At 35.8% G+C, this 24,810-nt stretch overlaps 1 protein-coding gene across 1 annotated transcript in view; it reads left to right on the top strand.

The window, feature by feature from the left end:
• The window catches only part of C2H8orf34 (chromosome 2 C8orf34 homolog), a 169,649-nt gene that overhangs the window by 87,262 nt on the left and 57,577 nt on the right, over positions 1–24,810 (top strand). The window contains exon 8 of the mRNA XM_075140648.1: positions 18,679–18,814. Coding sequence (XP_074996749.1) covers positions 18,679–18,814 — 136 coding nt within the window. The remainder of the gene's footprint in view (positions 1–18,678; positions 18,815–24,810) is intronic.

Genomic DNA, 24,810 nt, shown 5'->3' with positions numbered 1-24,810 from the left:
AACCACGTTTCTTTACTTGTATCTTTGCCACAGAGTTAAATTTCAGAAAGTTTGTAACTGTAAGTTAGACTTTGGCGCTTGGTGGTATAACATCACATTTATGCAGTATTTCAGGTCACCTGTGTGTGAAGATTAGTTATGAACATGATGTAGCAGTATTCAGGAGCATATAAGCATGTCCAGTGTCTCACTAGGAGTAATAGTCAGTTAAGTTCTGGTTTTGCTTGTTAACGTCCCCTGACCCACACATTTTATCAGCACACATCAGAACACGTCTATTGTACCCTGTCATTCCAAGAATTGTCAAGAATTATAAATATATAAGTATTTTCTTATATGTTACTAGCATCAGTTTTGCGACATGGAAATTACAGGTTTGTTTGTCAGCTGATATGTAATGTCCCAGTGTCATTAACTCCCACTGAATGTCTTTCTATAAATATTTCTTTACCTGAAATATTACAGAGCCCAACACTTACTTATTAACCGATATCTTGTGTAATAAAAATAGAAAATACCCTTTTTTTGAAGTAAAGCCTTATTTTAAATTAAAATTAAAAAAATTTGAATTGATTAAAAAATTTGTTTCAAGTCACTTAAAGAATTGGTATTTAAATTTTTGTATGAGTTTACCTATGCAGTTTGATTAATTTTTAGTTAGCTAGTTATTAGGCCCAGTTTTTAGAAAGGAGACATCAGAAGGCTTTCTGTATAAATATTTCACAGCTTCTGATAAGAAATGGGTGGTTAGGATGTGGGCTATATCATTGCTTCTGAGGTTAATATTGGGCTCAAACACTAAATAATTAATCATTGCTTTCTCTTTTCTCTCAATATTTAGTAAACCAGCCATTTTAGCGGTGGGGATTTTTCCCCCTTTTTTAAAGGTGGCTGTGTGTAGTGATGTCAAGTTTATTTTTCTCCCTAGAAAGCTATAAAAAGGGGACTGTTCCAGTGACTAGGCTTGAGTGCAGCTTTTTTCCTTTTTTATATATGTAATTATGATTCTATGAAGGTGTTGGCAAAATATTGGCTAAGGAGCACCAGTAGGTATGACTTACTCGGGCTTTCATAACAAACCTTTGTCAAAGCCTCTCACAAAAGGATCCTAAGGAAATAAAGTAGTCACAAGTGAGAAATAAAGTGCTGTCATGGATTAGAAGCTGCCCATGTGGCAAAATAGTAATAGTGAATAAATGCATGATGCTTTTTAATATTTATTATTTTAGCAATCCAGTAGCAGTGGAGTACCTCTATTAGACTGTTATAGTTTAATATATTATTAGCCTCTACTGGGAGGTAGGTGATAAGTGAAATGATATTTACAACATTACACAAAAATATCCAAGTTGGTCAAGACCAAAAACAAGTGAAGAATTTTCTAAAAATTAACAATGTGACAGTAGATGAATTTTGTGGTTGAGAAATGTCTGGGAACATAAGAGAAAGAATGATTTGAACGACTGCTACAATTTTCAGACTACTAAATTAACGTGAATGGTTGTGATGAGGTGTTTGCAGGCCTGTAACAGCTGTGGACATAAAAGGAGCCAGGTACCTTAGACCTATGCTATTAGGTCAAAATGTAACAGTCTGCACGGCATACTGTGTTTGACTTCTTTCGAGTCTTTTTCAGTTGCCCATGTGTGTATCCTGTAAGCTATCCTGGTTTGGTGTAAAGGCTTTATGTTCTAGTCACCCTCATCTCAGAGTGGGTACAGCAGAAGGGAAGGAGGTTGGAAAATGTGAGAGGGAAGTGATTGGAGACAGACAGGAGTTGAAGAGTTTTATGCATACCAGTTTAGAGAAGGAATGAAAAAGGGCATGCAAAATCATTAGTGAGTATAAATTGGTTCTTGTTCAGCTTCTGACAGACTTGCAGCAGGAGATCGTTGGCTGAAGTTATTGCCACCCTCAGCCATCTGCCTTGCCCTGCACCTTTAATAGATATGGAAGCCCTCAGGGCAGAGACATCTGATCTGCTTGTAAATCAGCTTGTGAATCACTGTTGTTTTCAGCCGAGTGCATTAAGGAAGCCTGTTTCTGCCTAGGAGAGCAGCAATGTCTGTCAGAAGAGGGGAATATGGTTTCGGCTGGTAGCAACATCAGGCAGGGTGAGTCTGCCAGAGACCTCACACGTTCGATATTTCAAGGACAAAAGCTTATAAAACTGCGACTACTGAAATCTGATAAAAAGGGATTTATAAAACACTTGTTTTATCCAGTGTCTATTTAACTGGTGGAAACGTTCACAGTCACATAGTTGCAAAGCCATGGGCTTAGTGTGATGTAAACCAGTAGTGATATCCTCTGTATACCATTTTTCTCCCTGTAATTTTTCAGCCTCTGATTTCCTGTGAGGCTGGTTTTCTATGCACTTATATGATTTTGTAAGGTGTGCCCATCTGTCTTTGAGTTCTAGTCCTAGTAACTTTTAAATCTACTGACAGATTTCAATGGAATTTGAAAGGTCTCTAATATATGAAATTTCTTCCAATTTCCTGAAAATTGGTATCTGGATAGAAGACAATCTCATTAGTACCACCCTGAAGCTTCAGTACAAACTAAAGAGGTACTGTTGCAGATTGATCAGTATTATGGCTCTGAATCAAACAAAGCATCTGCTGACTTGCTCAAGCAATTTGGGACAAGCTGTTTGAGTTAATGAAGGAGAGGAAAAGAAGGAAGATGGGCAGAATTACTAGGGCGAGGATACTATAACAAATATGGAGGGAAACAGCTGAAATTAGCATGAAGGAATTATTGGGATGTAACACAAATCCATAAGAATTCAAGATTCGTTAGGTTTGCTGCTTACAGAATAACTACCTCTACTTTTTTTTGTTTGTGTTTCTTTCACTGACCAGGCAAAATTTTAATTTTATTGTCTATGTGTCCTCTTACTGTTGAACATGGTATCAAGTGCAACACTGAATTTAAAAATCATAAGGTAAGTGTAATTTTAAATTGCTGCAATCAGTAAATAATATGACAAACAGTAAATAACATGACAAAATCCAAATTTTGTACCTGTTCTTACTTGAAAACAGTTGATTCAACATATGTTAAAAGGCTGTTGCTTGGCCAGCCGTTGTTTCTAATAGTGTTTTGCATGTGAAGAGATTCTGAGAGTGTTCTGTTTTGTAAAATTAATTTGAAGTGGAATAATTTTTTCTAATAGTTGTAGTTGAAAAAAGGGGATAGAGGAAGAATAAACATGGAGAAGAAAGAATAGAGTGAAGTAAAAGATCATTTATAGCAAAGTAGAAAGGGAACCTGTTTTCAGAAAGGTAACTCTTCTGATACTTGCAGTACTCAAAATTAGATTTGGAAAGTCTTGATAAAAATGAGAGGAGAGAGAGATTAAAAACCAAATAAATAAAAGCACCTCTAAACAGCTGTTCAGCCCACCTACAATTTCAAGTATCCTATTTGTCTGCTTTGATTACTGTCTTAACAAATTACATGACAGAACTTTCATCAGGTAAAATTACAAATACTACAGTAAATGCTGTGACTGCCCTGCAAACAAAGGATAGCTTCAAGCAGTCCAAGTGAGATACCACTAGCAATGCCAGCTTTTGTGTATGTAGCAATTTTGAGCAAACCAGGAAGCTCATTAGCCATTGCTGTGGTTCACAGAGCTAATGTGGCACACCATACCTTGAGGTTGCAAGTTCAGTGCTAGCTTAGACACATCGCTGTAATAACTGCAGTGCACCTGCTGACATCAAAAGTAGTGCTACCAGCTTCTCTTCTTGCATTTTCTTTAATGACTGAGCATTCATGAAGACATAGTTCTTTGTATGTGAATATACTGCCAGTAAGTATTATTATATGTAGGACATTTTGACTATTAATATAGCAAAGATGAGAAAGAGGCAAAATGTAGCAAAGGCTATACCGCAGGAGAAGTGATGGAGTGGGAGTCTATGGAGACTGAAGACAATTCAGGATATGAGAAATTCAAAACCAGAAGAATTAGTAAGAAGAGAAATCGGGGGTAATCATCAGTTTATAACATCACACAATAAGAATGCTGGAAGATAAATAAAAAATAACCTAAAGGAGCATTTCAGCTGAAGGATGTCTGTTTGTTGTCATAAATAGCTACTAGAGCCTTTGCGTAATTAGTGAGGACTGGGAGGGTGAGGGAGAGGCAAGTACAGTAAGAATACATCCAAATAACAAATATATAAAAAAAAAAGTGTGCTCATAGGCAAAGATGAGGCAAGAAAGAGGAAATATGCTAGATTTAAATATAAGGATCTGAGTTATCTTTGATATTAAATCATTTGAAGTCCACGGAGTTATAGTAAGTATGAGTTGACATTGGAAGCTGTTGTATGTAATTCTGTATTCTGAGTCCTTATTACACGTATTGTATTTTTGCTGTAGTCAGAAGGAGAAGGAGTGTTGGTTTAAGCTTAATATCTATTTTGGAGCAAATTTATCTTCTAAACTTTTGCTTTGTAGCTATGAAAGTTTTGGCAATTTCTGTATGTTGTCTCTGTACTTATCATTGCAGTAGTAGGTAATACATACAATGTTTCTTGCATAAACTAAATCCAAAACAAGAAGTGTTAAAATAACTCCTAAAACTGATTTCTAATATCTACTGTAGGCTCAAATTGTAGCCTGCAGGATTTCAGCTTCACATTCTAAGGAAAATAAAAGTGATATTTCAGGGAGACGAAGATATATTGTTATTTTCTATGAAGATCCTTCCTGGTGGTATCCTCTATTTTAACTTCAATAACCAGCCATGAAAACCATGAACCTGGTTTAATTTAACTGGTTTTATATCACCAGACACTGAATTGAAAAAGTATTAAGCTGTATTTTAAAATCAGCTCTTCTGATTGCCTGTTTAAACCAGTCCATGTCTGAGCAAGAAACCTCAAAGAAGATATTGAAGAGTGAGTCTGAGCTGGGCCAAAGATCAACCCAACAAAAAGGAGAGAACCTTCAGGCAGATGAGCTCCCTGGCCCAGCTCGTTGTGGGCCACACGAGCACTGCTGCTAGCGTGGGGATGAGAAGTGTTAGTCAGATGAAGTGGGAGACAGGCAGGTCTGAATCTTTCAGTGGCAGCGCAGACTTAGTTTAGGTTAAACTGATCGTGAAACTGCTCCTTAAATCATCACTATCTTGGAACAATAAGCTGCACAGGAAGCACACTTAAAAGAGTTAAATCCTGGCTTCACTGCAGAGAAATATGAGTTTGGCCACTGATGCATATAAAGCCAAGGTTTTGCTGAGAGGGAGTATGATCATGGGAGGAGATATGGTGAGTCACCTTTGGAAGAATATATACAAATGAGGATGGAAATGGTTAGCAAAATATTGAGATATTGAGCAGCTGAAAAAGAAATGAAAATTTAATAGGATATGTATGTATGTGATGTTAAATGCATACAGTTTATACATTCCCGGACTGAGCAGTTCAGGTTACAGTGTGCCTTTGTGACAGGAGGAGGAGTTTTGAACACAAAAAGGTTACATTTATTGGCTTACTGTTTTCTGGGTAACGTAGCCCACGTTTCTTCCCTGTAAAGAAATGGTGTATCTTTGAACTTTCCAATAATGAAGGAATAAAATAGAAATGAAAAGAATTGTAGTCATTCCATTGTTTTTCATTCTCTTCAGAGAAGGTTTACAGTCCTGGGAATAATTAAATATAAATAAATATGCAAATAATAAGTTTTTTTCAGTTTTGATTTTTAACCAGATGCAAAGAGAGGCAAATCCAATTGTGGCTTCAAAAAGGTTTCTCCCCTTATTTTATTAAAACCAGAAGTTATAAAGAGATTGTTTTCTTTTCAATATGATGAGAATAAAAACTTGAAAAGATGATGTAAATGAAACAATAAGAATACAAAATCATTCTTAAAGGCATAGTTCATAATAAAAAAGTGATAATCACATATTTGTCCTTTCCAACAAAGGTAAAGAACATACCTTCTTTTTTCTCCAAAACATTCCTACACTATTGCAGAATTTTAAGATGTTAATTGACTTTCAAATTTTCCTATTTTTGAAACTATAAGTGCTGACATTGAAGTATCAAAGTAATGTTGCATATAATCCTTTCTTAGTCTTCTTTCAAGTCTCTTCTGATATGAAATTTCCACTTCAAGATTGTTCAGAGAATTAAAGTTTGTCCAGTAAGCTGGAAAAAGTAGTATTTGTATTATATAAAATTTGCATTTATCGTTATTGTTCATAAATCATTATTATAAATCATTATTTATGGTTTATGTGAAATGCAAATGAAGGATAACTGATTTTGTGCTCATACATAATCTTTTGCCTAACTAAACTAAACTGAAAACATTCAAGATTGGGAAGATAAGCCATACTTGCCATGTGCACGTTTTACAGTTTTTATGTAGAAACGTTCCTCTCGTTGCTTATAGATTTCTGAGCACCTGATGGCAAATTAGCTAGTTTCATCTGCAAAACATGGGTGCATGTCCTGCATATGCCTTACAGAGAAGTTACCAGTGGTAGTTCCCTGTTAGAGTATAAAAAAATAACTGTAACTGAACATATATTTCCATCTTCAAATATTGAACTGTGGACCAGAGTCCTCATTTCTCTCCTATACATAGAGAATACAGTCATTCCTAATTAATGCTTACTTGTAGAATTGTTTTTTCTCACCTGCCACATTTCTAAAAGATTACTCCAGCACATTGAAGTCAAATGCTTTTTCTTGATATATGGATTACTCTATATTTTATTTAGGATACTCAGAAGCTGACTGAATGATTGTCATTTTTATATATACAAAGGAACTTTATGTATCATTTCATTTCTATTTCTGACTCTCAGTTAGTTAGTTAGTGTATATATGACCATAGGCAAATGTGAATTAATGACTGCAGAGAGACAATTCCTCTGAATGTCACAGATTTAATTATTCAATCACTATCACCTAACTGCAGAAGTACTGTAAGTAATGTTTGGGATAGAGGAGACTTGGCAAGGTGTCTGACAATAGTTTGCAGACATATTTCATTTGCAGACATTATTTGGCTCTATGGGGAGATGTATCTTTGTGGGGGATTTTATCAAATGCTTTTCATGCTTACTTGGATGCCCTTAGAGGGAGAGAAAAATCTTTTGACATATTTGAGTATTTCTGAGAGGAACTCATTTTCCTGATGTTTTTCAGGAAATGGATAGCAACTGGGTTATGTCAGTCACAAATAATTAGGCTGAATTTAATGTTGTGTTTTTTCATGAATACTCACATAATGATCTGATAAATATAATACTTGTTTTGTGAAATTTGCTCTAAATGTATGTTTAGTTACCAGAGACAAAATATTGTTAAGGTCTAGCTGCTGAGCAGTAGTTATTTTTTCATCTTTGCATATTGATTGTCTATTGATATGTTCAAAAGCATTGGTGAAAAGGCTTGAATAATGTATTTGCTTAAGGAATCAAAACTCTTCTGTGAAAACGTTCACATTCTATAAACATCATAATTATACCACCAGTGCCTTGGGAATTCTGTTTCTGATAACCTGTTCTTTAGAATTGGTTTGGATTATATTGGTTTGGTTTGTTTATATTGGACATAATTTCTAACTTGTAAATGAGCAACGATTTGGCAGTATTTCACATTATATTGAATCTTCACATAGATAAATGTTTCATAAGTAGGTGATACCTGAACAGAACGTTAAACAGATGGGAGACTTCACTGGTGTGATGGGGAGTTATGTTAGCTGCTATGGGTATTTACTCAGGGTGCTTACTGAAAGAGTTATGAGAAGGTCTACAAACTAAGCTGCTCAGGTGATAGGGAATAGTAAGAGTTTTTGACAGCTGGGAGAGCTTCTTGCTCAGGACTGTTTTGGGGTACTCACCTGGAAGGGAACTTTGAGCCTACATAGACAATTGAAAATGTCATTTGGGAGCTGAAAAAAGTATTTCTGTGGATCTGCTGAAGTATTATCAGGTGTTACAAAGTGTTTCTTGTATTTTGGGAAACCGAAGGGGTGCTGCGTTTGGAAGAATGCAGTTGAACTGATATGACATCATTTTATGGATAAGCAAATGTATCTGTACATTAGTTTCAGAATAATATTTGTATCCATGATAATGAAACTGATAAATTACTAAGTTTTGAAAATTTCTTTGAACACATTGATGACCTCTCTGTGATAACTTTCAAAGTAGCTGCAACTTCAGTTTTTCTTTCAACTATTGGTAGAGCAAGATTCATCCATTAAATCTTCATTCACTTTAAAAAGTCTTTGAGCAGTCATATCAAATATTAGAATTCATTTAATTCATGTACATTACCATATTTCAGGAACTCTAAAACAGATGAAGAAAAGGTGATGAGAAGATAAGACACTATGTTGATAGCAAGAGATCTTAACCTGCTTATGTTCAAGCTTATTTACAAGTTCAGTCATATTACATTGTATCAGCTTGGCATTACTCAGTTAAATAAGAAAAAAAACAGAAAGGCAGTGATTACTTGGCAAATGTAATACATTTCTTTAAAAAAAATCCGAAGTAATATCTTTAATGTGGTTACACATACTATTAAGAATCATATTGTGCTGATATATTAGGAATGCTTTTCTGAATACATACTTGAATATTCTGATATAATATAAAGTATATAAAGTTTTGAAAAACTGTGATTCTTGTGTCTTGAGAGAAGCAAAATTACACTAAGTTTTAAGGTCCTTAAAAGCAGCAGGTGAATTGCAGATGGGGTATCCTTCCATCAGTGTAAAAATGATGTCTGTCTTACTTTTATTTCTGATACTTTGATAAACATGTTGTTTTGTTTTGTGTTTTTTTTTTTTCTTTTCTTCTGGTGCTTTAGTCCTGTAGCAACATGTTCATATTCTGAATTGTTAGTGTTGCTTAAATACCTCATGCTTTTACCCCTTGGGATACAATTCTGGGAGATGGGCTGAGCCTAACTGAATATGATAGATTTCTTTCATTAAAGAAGGTGGTCCTACTTCCTCCTCTGTTCCTCCACACAAGGCTGTATGTTCCTGTTGTTTCCTTTAAACTGATTTTAATGCTTGTATGACCCCTCAGTGTGCCAATGCAGCTCACTAAGCCAGATGCAACAGATTTCAGCAATAACATAATATTTTTCCCAGGGTCAGATGAGAATCAAACACCAATATCTCTGGGAATGGTAGAAAGGGGAAAGAGCACAGAAATAAGTGGGACTTTCTCTATCACTGGGAACAAGCTACTGGATTACAGAACTGCACCTCAGTGACCGCTGGTTAGCGCCTTGGAGTTTGACCTCATTCATCCACCACGTGAGCTAATGGTATTTCAGGGCCAGTGAGCTTTGCTAGTGCGCCTGAAGACTGAAAACCATGAATCACTTGGCCTTTTTGTGTTGACCTAACTTTCCTCTTTGTGCAATGCTACCTGTTTTCTTTTTGCTTGAAATAGATCTCCTCTGCCGTATATTGTTGAAGATGCTTTCAGTGTAGACTTCTTAATTTTTTAAATTTTCTCTGTTCCTCCTGTTGATATGGTTTGTACTGCAAGTTTGACCTCATTTCATTTTTAGGTTATCTATCAGTCAAACTGCCTGCACTCTAGGAATTTAGTACAGCTGGTTCTTTTTGAGAAGGGAAATACACTGAATTAGTAATTTATCTTCTGTGATATGATGTACTCTCTTCTGCAGCCTCCTTCCAGCATATGATGATTGTGCTTCCTAAGGTTTTGTTTCCCTCATCCTTGTTTTTTTACAACTCTTTGAGGAATATTTGCTATCTGATGTTGAATTGGCTTTCCATTCTAGGATCTCTGCCTCCCGCTCAATTGATAGAATTACATTGAATAGTTAGCCTGCAGTTTTTATGCTCTGCAGAGGATGGCATACGGTGGCCACCAGGGGATGTGGTTCACATTCTTTTCCAGTGCTGTGGGCTCCAAAGTTAAACACGTCTCAAGATCTATGGGAGTTTCACAGCTCTCGTATTAAGGAGCTAAAACCCAAAAGAGAGAAACTTGCAATAGTTTAGATAAAGTTTCAGTCTGTGGAGTCAATGGCAAATTCCACTTGAGTTCAGTGGAATGAGTCATGATTAACCTTAGTATGTCCTGAGAAGCAGAATTGTCAGGTAGCATTTTCTGATTTGTTTACAAGATGGTTTTATAGTTCTGTAATGAGATCTTCTGGAGAAATGTGTGGTTCTAATTCATATCCAGAAGATAAAGTAGTGCTGAGTAAAAGCAAATGTATCTCTATGATGTATAACATAGTAGGTGTGAGCTAACATTACATGAACTAACATGCTGCAATGCCTAATTTATTATTTAGGCAATAATCTTGTCCTGCAATATTCAGTGAAAGTATAGCAATCATATATATTATATGTACCACTAGATTGTTTTCCATTTCAGCCAGCTCTCTGTCTTGTATTGCAGCATGCTTGTGCAAGCTCATTTTCTTTTATCCAAACCAAAAGCATGACCAAACAACCCGATAGTGCACTGAACTGGTAGGTTACACAAAACAATCTAACAGAATAAGCGGCACCTATACAACACCCCCAACTACACAGGTTTTTCAGTAACCAAAAGATTCTTTAAAAAGCATTTACTTCTCTTCAGTAAAAAAAATTATTGGAAAAATGTGTGGTTTATTTGGAACTTTATTACCTGGCTAATCTATTGGATGTGTGGGATGGTTTTGACATACCTGCTAGTTTATCTGCTTGACCCAGCTGGAGAGATAAAATTATATTTAAGAATTTTGTTCTACCCTCTCTCAAAAGATGTCAGTGGTATGAATTTAATCAATGACTGAGGAAGAGCATGTACTGTCAGCTGTGATGCCATTGGTATGCTGATGGTATCCAGCTCAGTCTCTGCTTCTCTGAGTGTAGACAGTGCAGTCTTCCAGATGTCCCAGTGTCTGGCCAAAATAGGGATAGTGATACAAAACAGATGGTCTTGTCTCAGGACAAAGCAGAGTTGATGCAAGCTGATAGAGGGATGGAACTGGAAGAAACAGCAGAGCTGCAGTTGTCGGATGCCGTCTTATACTCATTCATATCTTTGATTCACAGTTAGCAGAGGTAACAAGGAGGGCAGTTGTCCCTTTGCAGCTAGGCAGAAGTTTGAAGAGCAATAACAAAGATCCACAGTTTGTTTCTTCTAGCTTATTATCTAAGAGTTTTGGTGATTATCGTAGAATTACTGATACGTTACTGTCTCAGTCAGGACTTTAATGCACCTAGAGCTTACTATGAACTTTCACATACAACATGCTAAGTATCCTTTGCTAAATGTGCCTGTGCACACAGGGAGTTTAGAGATTTCTTTCTGCCTACCCAAACTGTCCAGTCTGAGATTGGTCATATACGAGTCCCTAAATTTACTGGAACTTTGCTAACACAACAGCTTGGTCTGCAGCCGGGTGCACTTGGGTATAGTGCTTGACTGAAAAGCACTTTTTTTAAAATGGGAGATGTGCTAGTTTCTCAGTAGAAAATTTAAGCTATACAAGCATCTTGCTTCTTACTTAGTGTGTTTCTCTCTTCACGAAGAAGATTCTCTGAAGGACAAGTAAGGTGTTTGAATACATTTGGAATTTGATAATTTTAATTAAAAAAAAAAAGAAAAAAGAAAAAAGCAGTTGGGGAAAAAGAGATATTCCCACTATAGGAATCCTTGATCTAGATAGGCTTATGAAGGAGAGCATAAAGATGCTCTAGTAACTGGCACTCCAGCAATGCTTGTACTAATAATTTTTCAAAAGAAAGCTGTTGGAAGGTTCAGTGTTACTGGAAATGTTTGGCGTAAGATTATTTGTAATTTTTATGCTTTGCCTCAACTTTCATTTCGATAAAAGGTGTATGAATTTCTGCTGGCCTCTTGACAAGCCAGCTAAGCTTAATCCTGCCAAGGGGCTGGTAGAGTACATTAGGCAGATGCAAAGAAATACGAATATGGCCCTCAGTGCAAAAATTGATTCATACAAAGCTAAACAGTTTAGTATCTTCTCTGACTGGCTGAAAATTCGCTGTAGTTGCTTTCTGTTTAGTGAGTTGTACTACTTAATTAATGAATTATTATTCATCTTACCTCATTTTTGTAAAACTTCATATGAACAGCATGCAAATTATCAGTTTAATTCAAAATAGATTTAGTAAAGAAAAATGTAAGCGACAATGTAATGTGAAATTCAATATTTTGGATATATATTGTAAGGAACATCTGTACTACGTTAACCAAATACACTTGAAAAATATTATGGCTGGCTCCTCTTTGTTAGAAAATAAAAAAAACAAACTGAAATTAAAAACAAAATGAAACCTTTTAAATATACATTCCTTTCTAATGCTTTGATATTTTTGATATGATTGAAAAAAAGCTTACTGATTTAAACATGGCTTATTCTATTATTATGACAAAGCTTTTTTAGTGGTTTTCTTTAAGAATGCAGAGTTGGACTGAGGTCTGAATTGCATATCAAATAAATAAGTGGTTGCATAAATAAATGACATCAGAATTGGAGCTGATTAGAAATATTGATCAAAATTTGCTTTTAATTTTAAAAGTTGTTTTACTTAAAGCTGAAGTGCAAAAAAGAGAAAGTTTGCCAAGGAAAAACATTAAAAGACATTCCTTTAGATGCCTTCTGATGTCCAGAATTTCTGGTTGTTTTATGGATTTTCTCATTATGACCCTTTTGTGGTTCTATATTATTATTATTATAGTGCAAGTAGTTTTGTACAATTATGGCAGTTGCAGTAATGCATTATAGAATGTGATGTAACAACTGAAATACTCTAAATTTTATTTTATTGGAAATGTAGAAGTAATTAATGTGCTCCAATCAATAGTAGATTCCTGTTATTGTAAAAATAAAGTGCTTAAAATAATTCTTTAGCACTGAATGAAACTACCTAGTTAATAGTTTAAACCAATGTGTTTGAAATCACTATTGGTGTGGAGCAACCGTGGTTATGTAGCCAGTTATTGTTGCTGAACTAGTGGGTGAGCAGGGGTTATTTGGTGGTATTACATCATTTGTCCTAGGATTACCAGTAGGGAATGATAAGAGGGCATGATGCCAGTTCTTTTCAACTGTGGTTATGGACTTTCTCATTTAAATAAAATGAGACTATGATGTTGCATTCAAGTCAGTGGTTTGGGCAGTTGGGATATCCAAGACTTGTTTCATAAACTTCATCTGCCTGATTTGGAGCAAGAGTCTGGAGCCCAGACACTGCATCTTGGAGACGCTCTCATCTCCTAAGTCAGTGCTCCATCAGTCTTGCCTGCAAGTAATTTCTTTTCTGTAGTAAACAAATATCCCACCTAGTGGAAAAAGGGAGAATAAGCAGGAGCCCTGTGGGCCAGTGCTTAGTGTAGTTGTCTAAGATACTGAAGTGTGCTTTAATGAAACTAGAACATCTTCATCAGAAAAGGCTACCTCCTATGTTAATTCCAGTCCCAGCTTAAAATAGGAAGATGGAGAAACTGAAGACAGATTCCTCTCACTCTTGCTGATTAAAAGTGAGAACTCTAATCAATGATTCATTGTATGATTCAGTACCTGCAAACAATGCTGCTTTCTGTAGTCTTATGTTGGTTTTGTGTTTTTGACCATGGGGTGGGATTCTGCTAGATTGGCTCTGACAGATGATACAGGTAGAAGTAGACATGCAAACTCAAGGACGTAGCAGTGTCATGTTTCAGTTGGTTTTGTGTGTGTCCATCAGTGGAAGCACAAGCATTTAGGGGATTTATTGTCAACTTGAGATGCTTATAAAGTAAGATGTCTTCAGAACATTGGGTTCAAGAATCTAAAATGGCTCTAAGGAGTGAAAGTCTCTTGATGGATTTACTTAGGATGATATTTGCATCAAGCATCTATGGCATGGGTCTGAACTGGGCCAAATTCCGATATTTGAAGATGTTAATAGGAAGACATATTAGAACACATGTACCAGACTAACAGCATTGTCTACTCCATGACATCAAAGTCATAGATGAATAAGAAGAAACAAAGTGAGATGTCCTGTAGCTAGTGTATTGCAGAAGATAAGTCCAATTTTGCTTCTGTTGAAGTAAATGATTAAACATCATTTTCAGGAGTGGAGCATCAGGTGTTCTAAATTAATGATTCTTCTTCATCGGGAAGCTTAATTCCTGCTTGTCCCAACAGTTCTTTTGGAATTAAGGTGGGATTTTTATTGGGCTCTCTTGATGTTGGTAAGAAAATTTATCTAAAACAGAGAGGATTGGTTAACATAATAAGAAACATCCAAGTATGACATATAAAGTAGCATAAATTCCTGAAACGCAAGCAGCACCGCTATCAGCAGTAGGGTTTTTTTGGTTTGTTTTTTTGGGTTGATTTTTTTTGTTGTTTTTTTGGAGGTTTGTTTGTTTGGTTGTGGTTTTTTTTTTTTAAATGAGAGTAGTAGGGCATATTAAGAGTCTGTGCTTCAGTCAACAATCCTTGACAAATCAATGCCATGTACATGGAATACATCAATGTCTACCATGATGTAAGAACACTGCCTTGAGAAATTCATTGCTTCAGAGAAAGAGGGATTATTTTACTGGTGCATCAGATTTGACTGGTGACCTGCAAGAACATAAATCAGAATTCATTATATGAATTTTTTACTCTCACATGAAAACATTTAGTGCTTTTCTTAGCATTAGACTGAACAGACAAACTCTAAGCTGTCATAACCTCTCTAAAGATGAACCAGGACTTTTTCCAGCTTTGCACCTTATACTTCTTGAATTACTCCTGGGAAATTACTACAGGTTTTATAACGGAGGAAGGAGACAAAAGTGACTGGATCATATCAAACAATGTAGCACATAACCTGATTACATAAGCCTTCTGTGCCACTGAACTTTCACGCCATTTAATAGGAGTTTTGCATAAGAAGAGCTCTGTCCTTAAAGTGAATGGTGTGCGAGTCTTGTAGGAGATGTTTGTAAGATGATTCCACACCCTCTCATCCCAAGACATTAAGCAATCTTGCACAGTTTCTAGAATACTTGACATTAGTGCCCCTTTCCCTCTCCTCAGTCCTTCCTCCCCAAAAAGAAAGGAAGTAAATAATTACAAACAACGTTCTATTTAAAAACATTACCTTGTACTGGGCTATGTTCTTGTTTAGCTGAAATAGATACCCTTTTTCCCCTTCCCTTTTTGATGAAACTTGTCTATAAAAAAATCACAAAGAATTTAGCTTAATGCAGCATTATTATTAATATAGAAAACATCTGGTTCTGTGCTATGCTATATTACACTTGTGATCTTTATCTCACTTTTAAGTATTTTCACGTATTGTTATGGCAATGCATGAAGATTGCAGCTGTGTGAATTTATTTTGGTGAATTGCTGATTTGAGAAAAATGTAAGGGTGTTTTGGTTTTTTTGTAGGTATGGTTTTTTACTACACAGAACATACTTAATGGAAATTGCTATAGGACCAAGGTAGGGTCTTCACATACCCTATTCATGTAAAGAATAGCAGAGAATTAACATTAAAACACAGAAACACAGTGCACAGTCATGCATTAAAATAACAAACTTTTATTAGCACAAGTAAGATTTTTTCATTTATGTGAACTTCCAGCCTATCACTGTACAAAGATAGGTAACAATTTTCTAAGGATTTGAGAAGTTTCACAGTATTGTTGTCTGCCATCATATAAGCAGTCATCACCTTGGCTTTTCTTTCTCTCTCTTCTCAGTGAATTACCTCATTGCTGCTCAATAAAATCCCTGAACCGCTGAGCTGTATCATCACTAGTTGGTCTAGCAAAGAATACAAAGAAAGAGAAAAGATTCAGTGTTCCAGACCCTGTATCTGAATTGACTTCTCAATTAAACCCTTTTTTGCTAAGACTGATTCTTTCTAATGTTACATAGAAACATCTGAACATTTGGAAACCTTTTTTTTATTCCTAAAATGCATTATTGTACTCATAGTTTGTATTTATTTTAATAACATCCTTATTTATGAACAAATATTCCTCTGCAAAACATGCATCAGTTGTTGAACAATATATACACACACATACACAGAGTTTAGTACTAAAATTACTGTATGATTTATTGTTGGGTTTTTTTGATTGAAGGCCTTCAATAATGAATGTGGTCAATCAGGAAGATTGCCAGATGGCACGTAAACTTGCTCACAACTCAAAAATTCCCATCCAAAGTTACGGGTATTGGGAACCAGGCAGCATCTCAAAGCCCAGTTGCTTCATGAGAAGAAAGTGCAATATCTGCACTGTAAATTTGAGGCATCCAGAAGAAACTGAAATCATTCAATACTGAGGCAGAAGTGCAGTAATCAAAGTTAAATCAAACGCTGCAGTTATTCTTCGGATTTGGTAGATGGGGTTATACTTCTCTGTCTAGTTGGAATATTAACAGCTTTTTGTAGCTTGCCATGGACAAATTCCACCCAATGCTGAATTAGATCAATGAAAATTCCTTGAAAAAAATTAGCAACTGTATATCATGTAGGCTTTTTTTTAAAATCTGCATTTTAGCATGCACATTACTGCTATTGGTCTAACAGCATGTGACAATAAATCAGTACTGCATAATAGTCTGCCTGCTTGTCTCTTAGCTGCATCTATAGGCACCTCTGAAATCCATGTTTCTTGCACAAAGTTTCACTTAATTTTCTCTTGAGAGAAAAATGTTGATAGTGGACTAAAAATGAAAAATGGCATGTTTTTCATATACAGATTCACATATAAAAGGTATGATGCAGGGCAGCCTATGTCATCGCTCTATTGAAACAGTCTTAGTCATCAGAGAGCCAAAAGTTAATCAAGCAGAGAACAGTTGAAAACCTCATTTAAAGGAATCGCATCTGTTTAGGGAAAAAAAACCTGAGGCATATGCTTCAATTTCATTTAAACTATAATCCATCCAGTGGTTTACATCTGTTAAAAAATATGGAACTTTTCACACCTCTTTAAAGCACAATTAAACTGTATTTATTTTAATACATAATGTGTTCCGAATATGTAATACCTTTTCTGAAATGACTTATAGATGATTGATTTCATAATTCTTTATCATATAGCCTTTCAAGTCCTTTGAATTAGTTTGTATATTAACCATAGATGAAATTTAAAGAAAAAGGTGTGGAAATGTGTAAATCGATGCCAGAAACTTCAGTGGAACTGTCAATTTATACCACCAAGTCAATGAATTTTGGGAGGGAGGAGAGTTTTCTTAAGCACTAAAATAAAACATTACAGATAAGAAAATCTAGTTCAAGGACTTTAGTCACAAAAATTTCATTTAAGTTTAGCCTTGCTGTTCTTGGATGTTGCTTATTAAAATGGGTGTCTCCCAAAAAGAGTATTGTTAACATGGCATAATCCTGACAATCTGACCATACTGCCCAGAGTTTGAAGCACAGCGCTAAGAATAGCGTCTATGAACTATAGAGGACAACTAGAAATATTTCAGGTGATGATTAGAGGAATTGTATCTCACTCTTTTGTGTATGAAGAGGAGCCTGGTACTCTACTGTGTATCTATAATGACTACTTGTGTATTTTAAATTCTAATTGAACATTGCCTATTCTGATTTTAAAGTTCTCTGTGACTTTTCCCTATCTGATGTAGGGATTTAAAGTCTGTCTTTATGCACTTTCTGCTCCCCTGAGATCCTTTAACATCAGGTTTCTTTTGTAAACATAAATATATGAAAATACATGTACATACATTATCTGTAAGACATTTTAATTAGATGATCACATACTGTATACCATAAGCCACATGCATCAGTCAGTACATGGAATGGTTGGTGCTCATTTAATAGGAGCTAGTCAGTGTTTTTCTTGTTCACCTTTCAGCTAGAACCTAACCAAATGATAAACAACTGAAAATTGGGCTTTATGGATACATTAGGTATACAGAACTTGCCTATATTTTGTTAGCAAAAAATACTTTAGATTATCTCTAAAGAATGTCCTGACTGTAAACCAAGAGAATTCATTTACAGTCTAACTGAGCTACACTATTCCAGTGTGATCTTGGGCAAAAAATTCTCTGACAGCCTCAGCTGTCTTCCTGCAAAATGGGAATGATTTTACAGTAGTAAAAAATCCAGTTATTATTATGAGTTGCCCGAATATTACAGCAATATGGTGGGTATAAGTGTGCACATTATGGTCTCTTTCAATGTGATATATGTATCCATTTCACATTTTCTGGGTTTAGCAGAGCACTTTTATTTTAGCAATGTTTCTTCATTGCTAAGTGAATAGACACGAAAAAATTCAGAGGAGGCGCATACCCTCAAAAAAAATAATTTTCTCTTCGATGTGCCCTATGTCAAATGGAGCTATTGGACAGCATCTCTTGATGACAAGTTTTTTATAAATGAATCAGAGAAATAAAGATTGAAAAAATATGCAGCTGTTTGAAGTGGAAATGATACTGAATATTTTTCAAGGAACCCCTTGAAACAGGGTGATAATATGTATAAATAAAAATCCTCTCAAATGTCTTTTCCTATTATTATACAAGTAACTGTGTGTGGTTTTTTCCTGGTTTTTGAGTTGTTCCATTCTTTAGTGATTCTACAGGTGAAGTACCTTTATTGCTACAAAATTTAATCATGTGTTCATCCAGTTACTCTGTCTTATTGCAGAGGATCTTGATGATCTAAGAATGGAAGGAGTAACAAGTGTGATGTCTTCTGGGAGCAAATTCAATCAAACTCGAAGTGCTTATACGGCTGAGCCTCAAGCAAAGGTCACACTGAATATCTGCGCAAGATGTGCCAGGTAAAAAGCAAAACAAAACCAGACCACGCTAACCAATACATTCTTTTCCCCAGATTTTCAGCTATGTATTGTGCTTATGGGCCAAGTGATGACCTCTCCTGTGCCAAAGAAAAAATAATTACTTAGCTACTGGCTACCCTATGACCTGTGGCATTTGGGTTGTGCAACTTACGTTTATGCTTGATATGTCGCATCAACAATGAATCAAAGAACATAGTTAGTCTTAGGCCTTACTTCACAGCTTGAAACTATTTTAAGCCTTTCTGTCTCTGAATTTCATTAGTTATTTGAGCTTCTGTGGTTTTTCAGGGGATGAATCAGGGAATTTAAAGGTTCAAATCCAATTTGAAAAGCACCTGTATAAATGGAGATTTAGTTGCACAGGTGCAGTTCAGGATTTCAAGTAGTTGCTTCTTAGCACTTTATAATCTCATCCTGTTTCACCTCTGAGAAATAATTTAATCAGGTTGAACCCCTTTTGGTTTTGACAGCTGGAAATAATTCTTGCATTTACAGTATAAGGGCCAAATAAACAGGTTAGTATTCCTGTAGCCAAGTCAACTTGAGAATGCAACACTAACAGAAACCCCTTAAATTTCCTAGATGCATTCTTCTATGTAGACAAAAGCTCATTTGGAGAAAGGATTTAAGCCTGTTTAAATGACAAAACTAGCCTTCTCACCCTTCTGTTAATGGTTCAGATTAGCAAGAACAATACAGAGGCATGCCAATTTTATCTGCCTGCCTTTGCCAATAGCTGCTCTATTGTGTAGTTTGAGAGGGGATTAGCCGCTTGTAAATAAAAAGCAACCTGTGGTGAAATTAAGTCAAAAGTTTGGCCATATGCCACCCTACGTTTCTACTTTTTTCCCATTTTGCTTGTAAATTACTACTTTTAAAAGGCACTTATGTAGGAAGAGGGGCTTCAAAACATTTTCTGATGCTCTGGGAGCATAACTACAGGCATACTGAATATCCCATGCAATAGCATCTCTTTAGGAGGTTGTGGAGCTCGGGGAACTTCAGCTCACCGTACTGTCAGAGCAGTAGTGACTGGATGGCCTTGTAATTCTAGTGAGTTTTGCTGTCAGCAGTGTGGCCTTATGCTTTAAGAAAAGAGCAAACATGCTAGTCATGGGATTCTTCCCAATTCCCACTAGAAACAAATTGCTTATGTTGTAAAATGTTTCCAAACAACTAGCTACATGAAAGCGTGTCACCTTTTTTCAACTGGCATCGGTTTTCCATGGAAAATAGAAATATTACGTTTTCTACATGGTCTTTTAGAACTTACATAAAATCTTGTGTGGATTACTATGAATGTTAATTAAATTTTAAATTCCCTAAAGTAGCTGCTAACAGCAGGTGCCCAGATACTATATATTCTCTCAATCCTGCACACCAGGGAACAAATGGCTCAGATCTTGAGCCAAACCTAGCAACCTTGGCTATTGTTATTGTCCTTTAACTGGCTGTACTGTATGACTCTGCAGTCTAAAATATGAGTTGTGAGAGAAAGATCTCATAAAATCCCCTTTTGTCACTTCACTTATCAGAGAATATAAAGCAGTGCTTTATTTCACTTATACACCTTCATTTCATTCCCTACCCTTTTTAATGAAGTCAGTGAGGAACTGAATGATACCTACTTCATTAATTCTTTTCACTCTTGTTGCGGTTTAGCAGTTTCTTTAAACTTTGGAGGAATTAAAAAAATATACCATCTCATTAGTAGCAAGGGAAGTCAAGAGAGAAATGTGTATTGCCGTTGTATTCAGTAGTGAGGAAACTAGCATTTATTCTTCAAGATGATGAAGTCTATCCTTTTGGAATGTTCCTTCCATCTTACTGAGTCTGAGGACACCTTTCCTCTCTTACTTCAAGACAGAGTTATTAGTGCAGTTAGGTCTCTCTTTCAATACCTCCACAGCAGATTTGTCCAGTGCCTCCTTGCAGCAGCTGAAGTAGTGGGTGGAGAGAGTTGCATGAAGCAAGTGGCTTCAAGGACATGAAGATAGGTTTTTTTCCTGTTTGGTTCCAGAGCAATTCAATTTTCTGTTACTCAGTGATATAGCCATTGAAAATAGTGTGCTATAAAATCACAGCCTGAGTATTTGGGTCATCTTTTGTTATGACGAAGCCTAGTATTTATTGCAAGGTCATAATACAGAACCTATTAGTATATTTATTTGTTTTAGAAAGCATATTTTTATTTTTTCATATTCTCTAAGTAGTCTGTGCACTGTACAGTTTGTATGTAAATACATGGGATTTGATTGTAGGCACATTTGAATACAATTGAAAAGGAAGTCAGTATAAGTTGTTATGCATACTTTTGGTTACAATTAAACAGGTGTCTTTCCTCTTAATTTTACCTATTTTTTGGTTGTATAAAATGATTTGAAATGAATGGAGCTATTAATGGCAGTGGGTGTTCTGTAGATAATAGGGCTTGTCAAAATTGATTGGCGGAGTTCCAAATGTTAGGAAACGTGCTTCTTGGCTCAGACAAAAAGTTTAATTTTACTCTTGCATTTGCATAATCTAGTTCTTTTAAAAAACGCTCTGCTCTGATTACTCGCCAGTCAATTTACCTTCTATGATACCTCCTCCAGAAGGTTCCTTACTTCCTTGGACATGTTGGGGCTCTTCTGAGAGGGATTTATTTAAACAATTGAAGGAGTTCCTCAGTACTAGCTTTAACTTAATTTGGCTTAATTTTTTGGAAAGGACAGTCTTATCAAAGTTCCACCCTACTTCTTCATTAAAATCGTGTGTAAGTTTTAGACCTTCCTGCTACTATGATTACATCTTCTTGCTCTAGATCCTTAGAGCTTCCTCATTATTTGAGAATTAGAGAGATCAGGTCTATGGCTATGTGTAGGTTACTTTAGCCTGAGAGGAGTGCTGGTTTAATTCTGTATGCCCACTGAGAGCACCTGCAGTAGGGTACAGTACAGCAATATGTCTTATCTCTTCTGTAGCTTCTATAGCTTCCTACAAATGGGCTAAACATGGGAGTACAGTGACTTGTGAGAAGAATGGACTGAACCAACTGTTTGCCCCATGCTGACATCTTTGTCATCAGACTTCATTTAGCTCAAGTTTAGCTCCTTCCCTTTGTACCACTCAAATATATGAGAAAATCAGGACCCAAATTCTAGAATGTAATAATAGGAGGACCATAATAGCAGCTTCTGGTTCCCTCTTTCTCTGTCAGTACAGCCCTATTCCTTTGCTGGTAACTGGCATTTAGTTCAAGCTAGTATTAAATGTCCTGTGTAGCTGGTTTTCTCCGATTATCAATAGGCTGTTACTCTGTGCAGTAATAGTTCTTCCCTTTGAAATCCCCTATTCTATATCTGATGCAGTGTTTAACACAGTGTCAGAGGAAGATCTTAAAAAAAGAATACCAAATGGGAGTGACTATAGCTAGAGATAAAAATCTACTTTGTTACAAGGCAAATTAAATCCAGTTTATATTGTGGGGAAAACCTGCAATGCGATTGAGGCGCTGCATTTGCCAAAACATTCTCCCTTGCCTTAAGTCTCTTCGACAAAAGTAAGAGCTTTTTCATGAACCATAAGAAATGAGACTGAGATGGACATAATTTGAACTAGAATAAAACCCCCAAACTTTTAAGTTTTTGGAAACTGGTATCTAACCTTCAGTGCTGGTAATTTCACCAATCATCTTCAAATAATAGGTAGATAGAGTTATCACAGCTAAGGTCAGTAATTTTAATAAAAGGTAAAGTTCTCCACCCAGACATCTAGGAGGTAAAGATGGGAGATTCAAGCTATCACACCAAGTTGGTTTTTACAGCTTATGATTAAAAACCCAAAAAATTCCCCTCAAAACCAACCAAACAAAAAACCCAAAAAACAGAGAGAGAGAAAGAGAAATAAAAGGAGAGGTTAATTCTCCTGGAGTATAAATTGGTTTGTAGATTGGAATATAGCTGTAAGAAACAGAGAGCTTATTGTTTTCTGTATAGATGTTTCACACACGATGAGCGAAATGCAGATGGATAACAGCTTTAAGAGGTTTTTCAAATGGGAAAGTAGCTACAGAACAATGTTATTCCCATAGCTGCTCTTGGACTACAGTGCAAGTTAAGCATATTAAGTCATCTAAATAAAGGGGTGACATCATTCACAAGGTGGAACAAAACAAGGTTTATAGATACAGAAAAAAAGGCTACAAAAAAACCTGTATTTGGAAGGTTTGCTGTTTCTTATTTAGTCCGGAAAATTAGCAAAGACACTTTTAGTACAACTGATCTGGATTTAGATCATTTGAGCAAAATTAATATAATAAAAATTCCTTTGTCATCTTAGGGCACAGCTAGTCTGACTGACTTAGAGAATAGACTGACTCATTTTATAACACAATTTTGTGAATCCTTTCTCACATACAGGCAAAACAAATTAAATTCAGGTTTGGCCGATGAATCATAAGACACCCTCACACATAAGCAACACTCATATGGGTTAAATAAAGATCTGAATGACAATTTGTAAAAGCCAAAAAACACTTCCATATTTTCTCATCTATTGTTACTTGCACATTGAGCGTTTTGCAAGAATTTAATCAGGCATAAGGTATAAGATAATATTTATGTACTATTGAATAAATTTTAGGGGGTTTTCTTTTTTTTTTTTTTTTTTTTTTGTAAGGACCACCCATTAGCCTTGTATGCCCACTGCCATGCTCAAAAGTTAAATCTTGTTCTTGTGGAGTCTTGCCAATGCATTCCTGGAAGTAAGAAGCTTTTTGTTTTTAATAGCGCAAGGGCTGCATTCATTCTTCTTAACATCAATAGAATACAAAAAAGGGGTTGCATGTGATTAAAAAAGAAATGGGATTATAGAAAACATACTGTGCCACAAGCTTGAAGGCTTCTGAACAAGAATGTTGAGAAGGAGCACTAGTCGCATACAAATGTAGGTTTGAGATGCAATATTTTAGTTAATATTTTAATATTAGCTAGAGCAAAAGTACGATGTCCTAAGGCCTTTTAACATTTTAGAGGAATCAAATATATAGGTATAAACAAACAAAGTACATCTGTACATTAAAAAAGTAGATGTGGCTTTTCTAATTGTCACCATTGGGATGTGGAGTACAGTTCAAGTGTAGTAACTTGTGTGCTTGAGCTGCTAATGAGAATAAATGAGATGCTCTGTGCATGCTGCCATTTACAGATGCTCTCTGAAAACTTAGTTTGGAAAAAATACTCAAAAATTTTCGTGTCAGTTTGCCTTGCCTGCGACATCTTCATTGTTGCCCTGCTCATCATCTGTACTGCTGACTCCTTTAAGATGTCTCGTCTTCCAAACAATCTTCAAGTTAGCTTGCTTATTTACCAAGGCCAGTTAACTTTTCTTTAACCATCTGGATTTTTGCAATATTTTAATAAGTGTGGTTTTCTACAGTGTGATCTCCACCACTTCCATGCGTACTTGGGACATAGTCATACAAACTACATGATACTATGTAAAATTTAAAAATCACATGTAGGTTCTCTGAAATACACCACTGGACTTGAAGCAGTTCTTCATGACATAGAGCCATAAGGACTATGAACGTGTCAGGGAGGAGACAAGAGAATTGAAGGAACCAGCTATAATATGTCATAAATTGCAGAATAATGGTGGAAAGAATAGAACTGTTGTCTGAATTGGCCATGATATATCTCTCTAGAAAAGAACAGGACTTAATTGTTTGGTCAGGGAATTCTCTGGTGTTAATCTAGCTTCGATCATTTTAGATTCTTACAGAGTAAGAGTTTGTATAGAGATGCTCTATCTGAGTATCACAAAACTACAACAATCCTCATGAGACTTGAGGTCATTAAGAAGCATTTGGTGGAAAATTTGATAATGAGGTGTGCAGAAAATAGTGTCTGAAGCTTGACAAGTGGATCTCATTTCACTATCAAAAGCAGAAAAGCTGATGACTGTAAATAGAGAAAAAACTGCTCTTAAACAAG

Source organism: Calonectris borealis, chromosome 2 (genome assembly GCF_964195595.1).
Source record: "Calonectris borealis chromosome 2, bCalBor7.hap1.2, whole genome shotgun sequence".
NCBI classification, from domain to species: domain Eukaryota; kingdom Metazoa; phylum Chordata; class Aves; order Procellariiformes; family Procellariidae; genus Calonectris; species Calonectris borealis.
This window is presented reverse-complemented; position numbering and strand designations above follow the sequence as displayed.